General features: G+C 37.5%; 1 protein-coding gene across 2 annotated transcripts in view; it reads left to right on the top strand.

The window, feature by feature from the left end:
- IRAK3 (interleukin 1 receptor associated kinase 3) overlaps positions 1-14,947 on the top strand; it is a 98,912-nt gene extending 83,965 nt beyond the window's left edge. For both annotated transcript variants that reach the window (XM_027854145.1, XM_027854144.1), the window contains exons 9-12: positions 11,371-11,569; positions 12,085-12,147; positions 12,237-12,401; positions 14,069-14,947. In XM_027854145.1, the coding sequence (XP_027709946.1) occupies positions 11,371-11,569; positions 12,085-12,147; positions 12,237-12,401; positions 14,069-14,548 (907 nt within the window). In that variant the 3' untranslated portion in view covers positions 14,549-14,947. The remainder of the gene's footprint in view (positions 1-11,370; positions 11,570-12,084; positions 12,148-12,236; positions 12,402-14,068) is intronic.
- The last annotated feature ends 1,093 nt before the right edge of the window (positions 14,948-16,040 follow it).

Below are 16,040 nucleotides of genomic sequence, written 5' to 3'. Positions count from 1 at the left end.
TTTTATCATTTGCAATATATATACTCTACTTTGATACATGATGACTTTTTTAATTGGCTAATTTATAATTTAGGTACTTTTGAAAACAAATTTATTGTTTAACAAAGTTAAGGTTATGTTCACCATAAAAGTTCCAAAATTGGCATGAAGCCATCTTGGATGGGTCTACACAAGTGAGGTACCAGGGGAAGAGTTAACCCAGGATAGTAGAGAGAGGACTGGTTTGGGATTCAGGAAATATTGTATGACAATTAAAAAGGTTGAGAGACATAGTTTCTGGGCAACTTAATCATTTTATTAATAAGGTCAACATGTTATTAATAAAAGAAAGGTCATTTGGCCATCTCTCTTAGACGAAAGACAATCATGGCAGCGAGCTCACAGTTTATATATCCTTCAAAAAGGAGGTGTTCCTGAAGGTGGCAAACAACTCTGTTTAGACAACACAATGGAAAATGAGCTCAGAGTGACGTCATATCACCCTTGGACTATCTCTATACCAGATCACCCACAGCCTTGGGCTATCTATTCAAAGAAAGTACACCCCACCTAAGCCTGAGCAGAACACTATAGCTTCTACCAGGGTGAAGTCTTGAACAAGAAAGTTAGTCCAATCTCATTATCAGCAATGTCCTTCAGGAGACTGCACATTTAAAATCAGGACTTTGGAAGAAGGAGAGAGCTCTGAATCTTCCCAAATTATTGGTTATTAATAATCATTTATCTCATTCCCTCATTTGATTCTATTGAGAGGGGCAGCCTCCTCAATGAATCACTAACTGATATGACAAACACTTCATCAAGGGTTTCTAACTATGGGAATTATGAGAGGAGACAATGTGATGGGGAAAAGGGAGAGATGGACAGCCTTTGGCAAAATCAAAGGGGACAATCCCTTGGATAAGATTTTGACAAAATAGTTCTTCCTATTGGTTCTAATTCTCCTTTTCAACATGACTAATGTGAAAATATGTTTAATAAGAATGTATAGGTAGAGCCTATATCAGATTGCACGCCATCTTGGGGACGGAGGCAGAGAAAATTTAAAACTCAAAAGCTTATGGAAGTGAATGTTGAAAACTAAAGATATATTAATTAATTAAAAAAAAAGATTTTGACAAAATAAAAGAGGGCAATCCCCTTTGGTAAGTAGACCTTACAGATAAAAGACACAAAGGGAAAAAGTAAACAGCAAAATAAAATTGTCTATTCAAGGCTCAGAACTCTTATCTCATACAGCTGTCCAGATACCATCTGATGCAGTCCTGCGATTTGGGTGTGGTCTCAGAACAGTTTTTCTCCATCTCAGGTCACTTGCAGAAAGTCTCTTCTCTGCTAAAAATTTCCTACGAAATTGGTCTTAACACTATTTTAAATTTACTTTGTCAATAACCAGGTCAAATAATGAAAGTTAGCTCAAGCCTTAGGTCTATTATTAAAAAACCAAATGTGGACCAGGAATTTTACAATTTTAGGTTAGCCAATTGTCATATTGATATATCTAAGAAACTCAAATACAAACAGAAAAATTAGAACCCTATTTTTATACTTGGCATTATTCAATTGGTTCTAGTCTCGAATCTATTACTAGCCTACTAATTAGGTGACTCTGTGAAAGGCATTTAAACTGTCTAGCTCTCAGGTTTCACATCTTTAAAATTAGGGGAAAGGAGAAAGGAGGACTGAGCAAACTCTAAGGTCCCCATCAGCTCTAAAATTATATTCAACAACTGCACGGTCACTTGTTTTACCACACATTAGGTGCAGTCAGAAGAAAGTGATTTAGCCCACATGCAGGGCTCACCCTAAGCCATACTGTTAGATTCAAAGGGGAACTTACTCCTGATGAGAAAAGTAGAAAATGCAGAGGGCTGGAACAGGGAAGACCATGAGAAGTCCCATGGAAATGGGAGGGTAGAAGCGAAGAAGCTGTGATAAGGAAAGGGGCCAGGACTCAAGTGAAACTGTCTTGGCTGATTGGGCAAAAGAAAGGTTGAAACTAATGCTGTGGTGCTGAACTCTATGCCCCTGCCCATCAACATACACCCCAAGGTGATGATCTACCTTGCCTTTCTCTCCTTAGACTCCATTTTAGAATCCTGAAACCATTCTCTCTGGGTATGGAAAAAATCTGTTCACCTGTCTTTTTTTTGGTCAACATTTTCTTTGTCTTTATAAACGGTATTTATCACAGACATTTGCTAGTCTGGGCATACTTATTGGAAATGCCTTTGGAAGAAAGCATTTGAAAAAGGAGAACAACCCCAGAGAATATATAGGAAGATCTAGCACTAAGGTGTTTTGCCAGATTGTGGCCTTTTATCAGGAGACTTCGTGTTAAAAAAGAAAAATAGAGAGAGAATTAGATCCTTTAATACAACTCCAATCTTGGCATTGAGTCGGTAATAGTGAGGGAGGCCCAGCAGAAATGACTGAGCAGGCATTCTCAGCACACCTCGACTGCACATGATCTTGTGAATAAGTCTGAGTTATCAATGATCGATAAATAGATACGATGCAATAAATAGATATCTTGGAATCACATGATAAATCCCGAAAGTCAGAACTAGAACGAAGCAAGTAGAAGTTACTGAAATTGTTTTATTCTTAATATTTTAATCATATTTATAAATTGCTAATTATTTAATTTAAATTTAATAATTTAATTTATTTCACAATTAATTATTAAAATAATAATAATTATTAATATTTTTTAAAAATTATTTATAAAATGATTTATTCTTCCCAGGCCGTTAGCAACTGACTAGCCTCCCTGACAATGATTTAAAAACTGCCTTTGTAGCCCTTTGTCATGGAGACCTAGAAAGAGAATAGTTTAAGTGTAATTTAGTCTAAATGCTCAATTATTGGGAAATGCCGATTATTAATTAATCAATTATTTCCCACTTATTGGGAAATCCTATATAAACTAGTATTAATAGGTTGTCACTAGTCAGATTAGATTGCCTTTTTGGTTGTTAGTTGTCTGTGAGGTTGTTAGTGTTATTGACCCAAGAATGGCCCCGTGTACAGGGAGCATGAAACATCAGACTTTGCTCCTTAGAAAAATGCCTGTGGCAATGGATGCTCTGGCCAAGTTTTTCTACTTAGTAAAAGGTTATTAAATATTGTTATTGTTTGTTGCTGTTATCTGTTGTATGGGCTTGATCTTTTCAACAAATTTCCAATTTGTCTGTATATGGCTTCTTTGTAAATAGTTTGCATGTCATCTCTCCCATTAGACCACGAGCTCCTTTGTTGGCAAGAACTGTTTTTCCCTTTCTTTCTATGCACCGTGTCTGGCACAGTCAGTGCCTTGCACATAGTAGGAGCTTAATATAGCTTCATTGATGGATTGACTTCACATCCTGAACTTGCATTTAGGCCCTGCCTAAAACTGGGAGAAAATCTTAATTCTTTGACATTTTGGTTCACATGAAGATGTTAGAAGCTTACTGTGTTTTTGTCTCCCAGCTAATTCCCTTTAAAATTTGCATTTGAAAAGAGTCTGGTAGGATGTGGATGCTTAACCTGAAGGCGTGAATCTAATGGTAGAATTTATGATATGTATGAAGATGGTGTTTTCGTGGCAGGACCCTTCCAGCAGTCCTAGAATCCTATCACATAGACTGTTTACTATCCTGTTTATAGACAAGACCATCTCTGCCCATACTTCCTTATTTCCCTAATTTTTTTTTGCCCTTTGCTCATGAAACAAATACGTATCCCCTCAACCTTGTATTTTAGTAGGAGAACACTCCACCTAAAGCAAAGTTTCCTTTTGGCCGATTAAAAGAAAATGGGAGGAAGATAAGACTATAGTCTTTATAATAGTTTGTTGGTCTTCCAGTATGGCTGTAAAGAAGAAAAAATCCCATTAGTCAAGCAAGTGTAGGATAAAGAACACCAGATGAAAAGGGAGCCTGGGATGTTTTCCTCATCTATGAGAAAGGGGTGGTCTCAGTGATCCTCTCTTATCTAAACTTGTATATCCTGTGAATCAATGAAGTCTTTTTCTTTAGTTTTTTTTCAATGAATAAACATTTATTTTTCTCTCCATCCCACATTCCTCCCTGCATTTGGGGGGGGGAAAGAAAAACAAAGCTTTTGCAACAATTATGCATAGACAAGCAAAATAAATTCCTGCATTGGCCATTTTTAAAAATCTATCTCATTCTGCACCCTGAGTCTATCCCCTCTCTAAGCGGGGACTAGCGTGCTTCATCAGTGTTTTGGAATTGTTGCTAATCATTGCATTGATCAATTGAGAAAATTGAGAAAAAATTAAGAAAAAATTGAGAAAAAAAATCTTTACGAATTTCTTATGGGCTCAGCACTGCATCAGATGCAGTGGTAGACTTTTAAAAATATATAAGGTAATGTTTTTATGCATAAGGAATTAACAGTTTAGTTGAGGAGACAAAACAGACACACAGCAAATGGTAATAGGTAATTATAAAACAGTATGTGATTAGGTACTAAATTGTATGGTACAGACTTGTACTGTAGGATTTTAGTTCAGGGGTTCTCAATGGTGGTTGTTGTCCTTTGTTCTCGAAGAGTACCAAAATGACATCACTAAACTGAAGTAGGAAAGAAAGGTTTTATAGAATTGGTATATGTCGAGCCAGGCCTTGATTAGAAGGGGATTTGGATGCCTGGAAAGGAGAGGCGTTCCAGCTGAGGGAAATAACATGTCCTTTAAAAACTTGTTTCTACATTTATAAAATAAAATAAAATAAAATAAATTTGCTGTTGGACTAATATCTTATTTATTGAATTTTCGCCAAGGCTAAAAGTACTGGTTTTTAATTCCTTACAGTTTCTACCATTTTTGTCATTCCTGATAATGTTCTTAAAATAGAGAGATCAGTTGAAGTGGGGAAATTTAATTCTTCCTGATGGCATCCCCTGAAAAGTTCTAATAGCACAACTCAGGCAGGGATACATCTGTAAAAGAATACATCTGATATGTTCCCAGAGTAGGGAGACTGAGTTAGTAGGCAAAGAATGAAGCATTCTAGAATTCCTACCAAAGCAATGAAAGCCCAGTTAATATCACCCTTTTTCTATACCCAGATGAACAAGGCTGTTGATAGTAATTTGCTGAACACAATGAGAGAATGTTATAGAAAGGAATATACAACAAAGGAAGAGAGAAACAAGTTATTTTGAAGTGAGTAACAAACTGATAAGTGGTTTGAGAGATACACTGAGCAAATGTATGGAATTTGGTTTTGGGTTTTGTTTTTTTTCTTTTTTTTTTTTTAGCTTTTTGAAAGATCGAGATATTGGTAATGGTTGATAAGAAACTAACAAACCAGCATCTGCCAGATGGTCCTTAATGACTTGCAGTGGGATTGATGTAGTGTCAGTCCCAGTGAGATGCAGCTGGACCATTAAGCAAAGCTGAAACCCTCTGCAGTAATCATTGATAGCTGTTGCCAACCTTCTTGGGTACTCCCCATTAGGACCTCTTAACCGCAGGCATACTTCTGATTTGGGAGTGTATTGTTAAATCTTGGTCCAGTCAGTATTAGAGATGGGAGGGTCTATGGGAAAACGATAACATCTTTTTATGAAGACATTTATTCAACAAATATGAATGACATGCTGTTTGTAAGGTGCCTTGTCTATTGCAGCTTCTTGTTAAACATTTGTTCCGTGAATGAATGAATAAAAAAAAATGAATAAATAGCTAACATTTATATAGTAACTTAAGGTTTGTAAAGGGCTTTATATGTTATTTCATTTTATCCTCACAGCAACCTTGGGAGGTAGGTACTATTATTATCCTCATTTTAGAGATTGAGGATACTAAGGCAAAGAGAAGTTAAGTGACTTGCCCCAGGTCACTTACAGCTCTTAAGTGGCTGGAGCAGAATTGAACTCAGGTCTTCTTGGCTTAAGTCTGGTTTGGTTTTTTGTTTGTTTGTTTGTTTTTTATTTTTATAAGTGGCAATTGGGGTTAAGTGACTTGCCCAGAGTCACACAGCTAGTGAGTGTTATGTGTCTGATGCCGGAATTGAACTCGGGTCCTCCTGACTCCAGGGCTGGTACTCTATCCACTGCGCCACCTAGCTGTCCCTTGGCTTAAGTTTGGTACTACACACCTGCCTCTTCTGTCAAGAAGCTTACCTTATAGATGGGGAAATGAGATAAATACCCAGATAACAGTAGTACAAAAAAAGAACCCAAGTCCCTATTAGCCTTGATGAATGAGATCAATGTCACACCTCCAGGTCAAAAGGTGATACAGAGAGAGGAAAATCAATTAATCAAACATTTATTAAGTACCTATTATGTGCCAGGCACTGTGCTAAGTGCATTTTCTAAATATTATTTCATTTGATCCACAAAGCAACCCTTTAAGGGAGTGCTATTCTCATTTTACAGTTGAGGAAACTGAGGCAAACAAAGGCCCACATACCTCATAAGTGCTGATGCCAGATTTGAACTCAGGTCTTCCTGACTCCATGCCCAGTACCCTAACCACTGTACCACCAGGTGCTTGTAAAAAACCTTAAAGAAATAAACACGTAGAGCTTGATTAGATGCTGAGAGCTGTTGCTGAGCTATATAAAGAGCTGCTTGGAGTTAGGGTCCAGGGATGCATGAACCAACTCTGGCCATCCAAAGGGTTCTCATCTACTTAATCTGTTCCAATCCCTTGTGTGCCATACCCAAGGATGATTTGAGCTTGCCTTCCCAATGTGGAAGAGTATCATGGGCTAGCTTGCCTTTTCTTCTTAAATATTATAGTTGAATAATTATGGTTTGGGGGATATTTGAACTGGCCATGGGTCCATGGGTGTCTGCTCAGATCTGATGCCATCTGCTGTTGATTTCACATGGACATGTTCTATTGTATGCAGGTTGGGTGAGAAGTACATTGATATACTTTCTGTTGTTACACAGCTCCGCCTTGGGTTTGTCTATTAGGATCAAAATCCCATTACCTTTTTCCATCAGAGATCTGGGAAGGGGAACCATCTTTGTTTGTTTCATTTATCAGCTTGATTCTCCTCAAATCTGCACTAGTCCTTAATACTCCTAAAATATGATAGTCCTAGTCTGTGACTAAAGCCAAGACACTTCTATGATAAAACCAGCAATGACGATAGGCCATCTTGGTTTGGGTATAGCAGGCCTCAAAAGTAATGGTTCAGGTAGTGAGTGGCCAAAAGCTTGAGGTAGGCAAATGGGTGAATTACCAAGAGCAGTTCATAAGCAAGTGTGAGCCAGATGCAATCAGCATTTACATAGGTCATCAGTGTTGGGATCCAAGATATTCAGAGACGGAAGGTATCAAATGTAGGGTTATGATGGATGGTGGGAAATAAAGAGATGGTTGGCTTGGGTATCCTCCTTAAATGGAGGATCTCGGAGGAGCTCTCCATATCCACCCTCTCTGATCAGAGGGAGAGGCCCTCAGAGCAGGAGGTACTGATGAGTTGCCAGTAGGCTTATCACTGACCACTGGCGAATCCAACCCATCACAGTCATGATACAAGATATGGTAGATGGATCAAGGAGCATTGGAGAATCAAACATATATTACCTGTCTCCTTTCGATCTACAAAAGCCAGCAAGCTGTCCTTTTATACCATATTGTTATTTATTTAATTATTTTAAGCTACCTATCTTTTTCCAGGGCACTTTTCCCGTAGAATAAACTTTTTTACTTAAGTGCATGACCAAGGAAAGCTGTGGTCACCATACCTTTGAACACTGTTTAAGCTTTAAGCAAGGGAACAAATTGGTGTGGAATTGATGGTCAAAAAGGCTTCTGCAATTCCCATATTGCTGTAATGAAACATCTTTCTTCCTTAAGATGCCAAGGCCCTTATTTATTACCGTGTAAATCACAAGACCCAGAATTTATGTTGTTCGGTACAGTCTGCTTAGGGCCAACTTATCTTTTTCACCAAACATCATCTCTCTAAGTAGACATACTATGCCCTGGAACAATTTTGGAATCTCAGTCTACATTTCTAAGCGTAGTATTTCACAGGATCTGTTTGCTCTGAGTTTTACTACATAAAATTTTATGTCTATTCTATTTGGGAAACAGTCTCCACTGAAAAACTCAATGAGTATTTATAGGAATATCATGCTCAAATTTCTGGGAAAGCCTCCTATGAGCTTATTTTAAAATGAATTTGAATGGATGCCTTTTGTTTTACATTACTAATCATTTCTGCATACAGCAGATCTCCCTCCCAGAAAAACAAATTCAGCAAAAACATTTAAGAGAACAACCATGCCTGGTAGTTTCTGCAACATTCTATCTGCTTCATTCCCCACCTCATTGCTGAGAGGAGAGAGACATGTATCATTACTGTCTAGGACAGGGGTAGGGAACCTGCGACCTCGAGGCCACGTGTGGCCCTCTAGGTCCTCAAGTGCGGCTCTTTGATTGAATCCAAACTTCACAGAACAAATCCCCTTAATGAAAGGATTTCTTCTGTAAGACTTGGACTCAGTCAAAAGGCCACAGCTGAGGATCTAGAAGGCCACACATGGCCTCGAGGCCCCAGGTTCCCCACCCCTGGTCTAGGATCATTGTAATTACCCAGAGCTTGACATTCTTTTTAGTGTTCTTTTCATTTGTGTTCATTGTATTCATTGTGAATGTGGTTCTCCTTATTCTGCTTATGCTGTTTTGTATCAGTTCATGCAAGTCTTCCCATGTTTCTCTGAATTCCTCATATATAGGAATATAATTTCTTAATGCACAATATCATTACGTTTATATACCATAATTAGTCCCATCATTTCCCTGTCCATGGACACCCACTTTGTTTCTAGTTGTTTGCTACCACAAAAATAAATTCAATAATATTTTGGTATGCATGATGCCTTTCTTTATGTCTTTGATCCTTTTCAGGGTGTATGCTGTATAATGGAATTGCTGAATCCAAGTATATGAACAGTTTAGTCAATTTTCTTGCATTGTTGTTCAGTCATTTAGTTGTGTCTGACTTTTGGTGATTCCGTGGACCATAATTGTCCATAAGGTTTTCTTGGCAAAGACACTGGAGTGGTTTGTCATTTCCTTCTCTAGTGGATTAAGGCAAACAAAGGTTAAGTGACTTGTCCAGAGCCACACAGCTAGTAAGTGTCTGAGACCAGATTTGACCTCACGTCTTCCTGGCTCCAGGCCCAGCACCCTATCCACTGAGTCACCAAGATGCCTCCTTTTTCTTGCGTAATCCCAAGTTATTTTCAGAATGATTGGACCAATTTCTCAGCTCTATTAACTCTAAAAAAACAATTATTCCCCTGCTCTCCCCTTTTTAAATCATTTTTGCCAATATTCTGGGTGGGAAGAGAAACTTCAGAGTTATTTTAATTTGATTTTTCTGTAGAATAATTTTTATTTTAGTCACTGATAGATTACAAATTTAGATGAAAGACTTTGGGGGGGGGGGCAGGAGTTATGACCTTCAGAGTCATAGCTTGCTGACAATTGTATACAATAAGGGCTCTAATGAGTTCAGGATCCAGAATTTTTAGAACTTGTCCAGGAGTCAATTCATCATTTTAAATTACTGGGTGGTAATATAAATATCCCTCTCTACATTTTATGAATGCAAACCAAGAATTTGTTTTTTGGGGGAAAAAAAGTGCCTAAATAGTAAAATGGTATTATTTGAAGGATCCTACACAAAACAAAAGCAAACATCTTTAAATAGAATTCAAATTCTTTTTCTTATTTTAATATTGCTAGAATAGAACAAAAGAGATTCTGTTAATAGCGTAACCAGGAAAAGGACTAGCCTTAGGCAAAATTGTGAATTGAAATTTGTCTTTGGTTTGGTTTGGTTTTCATTTTGTCCTTCTATCTTCAGTGCCTAGCATGGTGCACATAATAGCTGCTTCATCCAATATAAGTTGAATTGGTTTTGGTGCCTTCTCAATTTTCTTGCAACTTTTTTTTCCTCTCCCAAAGGCATGTACTCTTGTACTAAGTCCCCAGTAAGATAGCAGCTGATAATTAAAATAGAAGTGAATGACTTAAGACTGACCTCCCCTAGGGGTTTTAACTTTAAAGATGGTCCAAAGGACTATAACTATAAGGGTGGAATGACAGGTATGGGGTTGGTATTTTGTTGCCGGGGAACTTGCTAATGGCTCCTCAATGCACACCAAGTAAGTAGAGGCCTACTGCATTCATTGGTTAGGTCAAGTCCTATAATTAAGTTCTGGGTACACATGGGAGATCCACAAATTAATTCAGATAATAGATTAAACAAATGAAGGAATGGTCAGTCAAGGAGAGAGGACATGGAAAATTACTTGGACTAAATGTTAACTTTTCCCTTTCTTTCTGTTGACAAATTGTCAGCTGCCTTTACCAGCAGACTTGGTTATAATCGTGAACTGACCAATTAAAAAAACACAAAGTATGTCCTAGGAGTCCCTAGCCACAATGGAGCATTTGGGACATGCCCAGTCTCAGATGAAAGAGTATTTTTTTCTGGTTTTTATATTGTTATGTGTGACAACCATAACTTATTTCTAGGGATAGGCACTGAACCTATAATTTCATTGGTATAAGGAGTTCCCAGATGAAGAAATTCATGTTCATAATTACCATTTCTTACCGCACAATAATATTTCACTACATTCATACACCATAATTTCTTCAACCCTTCCTCCATGGATGGGTGCCCACTTTTGTTTCCAGGTTTTTGTACCACAAGGAGTACCTTTTCTTTCCACCTTTGATTTCCTCAGTCAGTAGTGAGATAATTGATTCAAAGGTTATTGACAAGTGGGTGGTACCAACATGTGAACCTAGGCTTCACTTCTCTCAATTTCTGTTGGAGATGGTACCATTCTCAGAGGGTGGTTTGATGATCAAATCAGATAACATGAAAAGCACTTTACAAACCTTAAAGCACTATATAAATGCTAGCTATTATTATTGCTATAGAGAATCAAGCCCCCCCCCCTTTTTGCATAATTCCAAACTGATATCCAAAATGGTTGGACCACTTCATAGTTCTACCAAGTGCATCTGGGTGCCTGTTTTGCCACATCTTGTCCAATGCGAACTCTTCCCATCTTTGTTCACCTTTTCCAGTTTGCATGAAGAAAGACAAAACCTCAGAGTTGTTTTAATGTGCATTTCTCTTACTATTAGTGCTATGTGGAGCAGCTATATTCACGTGATCATTTATAGTTTGCAAATCTTTTGAAAACTATTTTTTCATATTCTCTGAGCACTCATCAACCAGAGAAAGGCCCTTTTATAATTAACATGGCTTTGCTTACATCTGGTGACCTATTTATTGTTTTACAAATCACTAGATATATTTTCTGAAATTTTTAGATTAATTTGTTCCTTCATTATAATTTCAGTTCAAACATACTTTTGGACAACCAGCTTCAACCCAAACTAAAAAGTTTTGTCACGGCCCACCTCCGACCTCACCTGGAAAAACAGAGTTCCACTATAAATATGGAAAGCAGTAGGAATAAATACCTTTGGTACATGCCGGAAGAATATATAAGACAAAGAAGACTGTCCACTAAAACTGATGTCTACAGCTTTGGAATTGTGAGTGTCCACCATCACAAGGGCTCTTAATTTGGGGGCCTGTGAATTCATTTTTAAAATATATTTTGATATTCATATTTCATTTTGCTTGCTTCCAGAAAAGGGGGAGAGATATCAATAATTTTATAACCTCTTGGGAAAAACAAGAGGGACTTTCACTTGAGGCTAATTGTTTTTGCTATGCACAGTGTTTCTTGTAATAATGCCCCTGAGTTATAAAGCATGTACTGCTTTATTAAGAATGGATTCTTTTCCTTACAACATGACTAATGTGAAAATATGTTTAATAGGAATGTATATGTAGAGCTTATATCAGATTGCACGCTGTCCTGGGGAGGGAGGGGGAAAAATTTTAAACTCAAAAGCGTATGGAAGTGATTGTTAAAAACTAAAAATAAATTAATAACAAAAATGCTTATTGAAAAAAAAAGAATGGATTCATGTTCATAGTTAATGACAGATTATGATTTGTGGGGCATTAGAACCTAGACTGATTTAAATTTGTCCTCCTCCAGGTCATAATGGAAGTTCTGACAGGTTATAAAGTGGTGCTAGATGGTCCAAAATATGTTCGACTGGTAAGAATCATATCTGCCCATATATATCTCTCTTGGTCATATTCCTAAGGGAGTCTTGCAAAATATCTTTGTGTCCTTTTTCCCCCCAGAGGGACCTCCTTGTGGAACTGATGGAGAAGAGAGGCATTGAGTCATGTCTCTCTTTATTAGATAAAAAAATAAATCCATGTCCTCAGAATTTCTCCTGGAAATTATTTACTTTAGCAAACCAATGTGCAACTTCCCGGGCAAAGTTAAGGCCGACGATGGATGAAGTGAGTATTCTCAGGTTGCTTTGATTCAAAATAGAACATAGAACTGTTGAAAATAACAATAACTCCCATCTTTAGACCACTATAAGATTTACAGCGTTGTCCTCAGGACAGTCGTAGATAGGGCACGTATTATTTGAACAGTTATTGATAAGAAAGTCAGTCAATGAGCATTTATTAAGTGCTCTCCATGTGCCAGGCATGGTGCTAAGCTCTGGGGATGCAAAGAAAGGCAAAAACTTGGTTCTTGTCCTCAAGAAGCTGATGTTCTAATAAGGGAGACAACATGTAAAAAATAATGTACATATAAGATGTATACAGAGTAGACAGAAGTTCATCTCAGAGGGCCTCCAAGATGATAGTTTTATCCACTATCCTATAATACCTCTCCCTGAAAGAAAAAACTCAAATGGAGGAAAAACATATCCAAATTGAAGTTTTTATTAGTGAGAGGAGGTCAGTTAAATATTCTCTAGACAGACAGTGCTCACTTAAGAAAGGTAAATTAATCCCTTTCAGGTAAAAAAAATTATTAATTTTATCATAGTAGCAGTCATTTGTCAAATAGCAACAGAATGCTCAAATTAACATAGTAAGTTAATATGGTATTTGGGCATTGGTAGAACTGGAAAGAATCTTAGAGCTGGAGAGAACCTTGAATCTAATTCTGGTAGAACTAATAATTCTGGTAGAATCTAATCTGGTAGGACTAGAAAGGATCTTGAATCTAATTCCATTTACTTCATTTCATAGATGAAAATGAAGCCAAGTTTGGATAAATAACTTACCTAAGGCCACAAGGCTGTAATTATTCATTGCATTGCATGAAACAATCAATTAATAAGCATTTATTAAGTATCTCATATGAGTCAGGGAAGCCGGGTGGTGCAGTGCATAGAGTGCTGGGCCTGGAGTCAGGAAGACTCATCTTCCTCAGTTCAAATCTGGTCTCAGCCACTTACTAGTTATGTGACCCTGGGCAAGTCACTTAACCCTGTTTGCCTCAGTTTCCTCATTTGTAAAATGAGAAGGAAATGGCAAACCACTGTAGTATCTTTGCTGAGAAAACCCGAAATGGGGTCATGAAGAGTTGGACACATGACTGAAGTTACTGAACAACAACAACCACTTATGAGTCAGGCACTGTTCTAGGCACTGGGTTTACTGAAACAAAAATGATATAATCTCTGCTCTTAAGAAACTAATATTCTATTGAGAGAGACAACATGTACATGTATCAGCATATACAAAATTATTACAAGGTAATTGGAACAGAAGAAAATTTTTATATAGAATGTGTCTTCTGAGCTGATCTTAAAAGTAGTCTCGAATTCTAAAAGGTGGAGGTGAGCGGAGAGTGATTTCCAGCAATGAAGCACACAAAGACATCTAGAGATCTGGCACCCTAAAAAAAAAAGTGGCAAAAGATGGAAGAGACTATATGGTATAGAGGAAGAACCAGGAATTAGAAGAGATGAGATTTTCCACTGTTTGAATTTGGGCGAGGTATTTTCCTGCCTCAGTTTCCTTATCTGTGAAATTGGGGGTTTGGTTGAGTTCTAGCTCTAAAATTCTTTGAGTAAGCATATTTGGTGAAGTTTAATAAAATTATTTTTACTTAAAAAAGGAATATCAGTTCTTAAACCCTTGGTTTTTTTTTTTTTAATTAGGTCCTGATTGCTCTCGAAAGTACTTACCCTATCTTACGTTTTGCCGAAGATCCTCCTAAATCACTGAAGTCCTTCAGGTCTCCTTCTCCTCTTTTCCTTGATCACTTACCCAGTGTTCCCATGGAAAATGATGAAAGTCAGGATTTTTGCCCACCTCCTAATGAAAAATTGAACAAAGATGGATTTGCCCAGAAAACTCCATTAGAGTGCAGCCAATCTGAAGTCACCTTTCTGGGCCTTGGCAGAAAGGCCTTGGGTAAAGAAAAGGTCCATGTTTCCAAAGTGCCTGTGACTTCCTATGAAGACAACTTCTCATCAAACCATACACTTCCATCCCAGGATTCAAGCGTGTGTGTTATGAGTATGGACCTTTCCTCAGAGTCTAACAGTCCTTCTGTTTTGAGCAGGCTAGTGGAACCTGGCTCGTCTTCAGACTTATATAAGAATAAAGATGAGAAGTTGGAAAAAGATGACTTTTAAAACTATTTCACCATCAGATTAAAAAAATGAGGCAAGTACTGCATAGTGGCAACTATAAACCATTGTTTGGAAGGAACCAGTGATGTCTACAAGAGGTAAGACCAAGAGAAGCATTGAATCTGGTGAATTGGACCATTTATATCAACTGTCTGGATTTTTCAAGGTCCTACCTTTTTCAGTATGGTTTATGTTTTGGGAGTGTTGTTGTTTTGTTTTGGGTTTTTTTTGCTTTTTTTTTTTAAACATGAGTTGCAAAAATTGCCTCAACTTCTGTCAGGCTAAAAGAGAAGAGAGATATATTTAGGGCCATATAAAGTCATTCAGGAGGGCAGGTAGGTGGCACAGTAGATAGAGTGCCTAGCCTGGAGTCAAGAAGATTCATCTCTTGAGTTCAAATCTGGCCTCAGACACTTAACTAGCTATGTGACCTTGGGCAAGTCATTTAACTCTGTTTGCCTCAGTTTCCTTACCAGTGAAATGAACTGGAGATGGAAATGGCAAACCACTCCAGTTTTTTTGCCAAGTATCTTTGGCAAGATATCTTTGCCAAGAAAACCCCAAATAGGGTCATGAAGAGTTGGACATGACTGAAAAATGACTGAACAACAAAACTCATTCAAATTGGGGAATTCTAGCTTAAACAGACCATAAGCAAACTGGTTCTTCCCTTCCTCTTGGAACTTTCAAGGTCAAGTCATCTCAAAGCCTCAATTGTCTTACGCCTTTGTCTCTGTTTCATTATTTTGTTTCATGTGTTTGTTAAAATGTTGTACTATACCCGAAGGGCTATAAAATTGTCCCTACCCTTTGTTCCAGCAATACTACTACTAGGTCTGTATCTCAAAGAGATTTTTAAAAAGGGGAAAGGACCTATTTGTACAGAAATATTTATAGGAACTCTTTTTGTGGTGGCAAAGAACTGGAAATTGAGGGGACGTCCATCAACTGGGGAATGGTTGAACAAGTTGCAGTATACGAATGTAATAGAATACCATTATGCTAGGAGAAACGATGAGCAGGCAGATTTCAGAAAAATCTGGAAAGACTTACATGAACTGATACAGAATGAAATGAGCAGAACCAGGAGAACATTGTACACAGTAACAGCAATATTGTATGATGAACAATTGTGAATGACTTAGCTCTTCTCAGCAATACAATAATCTAAGACAGTTCCAAAAGACTCATGATGAAAAAATGCTATCCACATCCAGAGAAATAATTGATGGAGTCTGAATGCAGATTGAAGAATACTCTTTTTCACTTTCTTTTTTTGTGTGTGTCTTGTTGTTGTTGTTTTTTAATCTATGTCTCCTTTTACAACATGAATAATATAGAAATATGTTTTGCATGATTACACATGTATGACCTATATCAAATTGCTTGCCTTCTCAGGGAGGGGGGAAGAGGGAGAGGGAGGGAGAGAGATAATTTAGAGCTCAATATTTAAAAAAATTAATGTTAAAAATTGTCTTTACATGTAATTGGGAAA

The sequence above is a fragment of the Vombatus ursinus genome, unplaced genomic scaffold, assembly GCF_900497805.2.
Source record: "Vombatus ursinus unplaced genomic scaffold, bare-nosed wombat genome assembly UNPS02010320.1, whole genome shotgun sequence".
Taxonomy (NCBI): domain Eukaryota; kingdom Metazoa; phylum Chordata; class Mammalia; order Diprotodontia; family Vombatidae; genus Vombatus; species Vombatus ursinus.
Note: the sequence above shows the minus strand (reverse complement) of the source record. Positions and strands in the feature narration are given on the sequence as shown.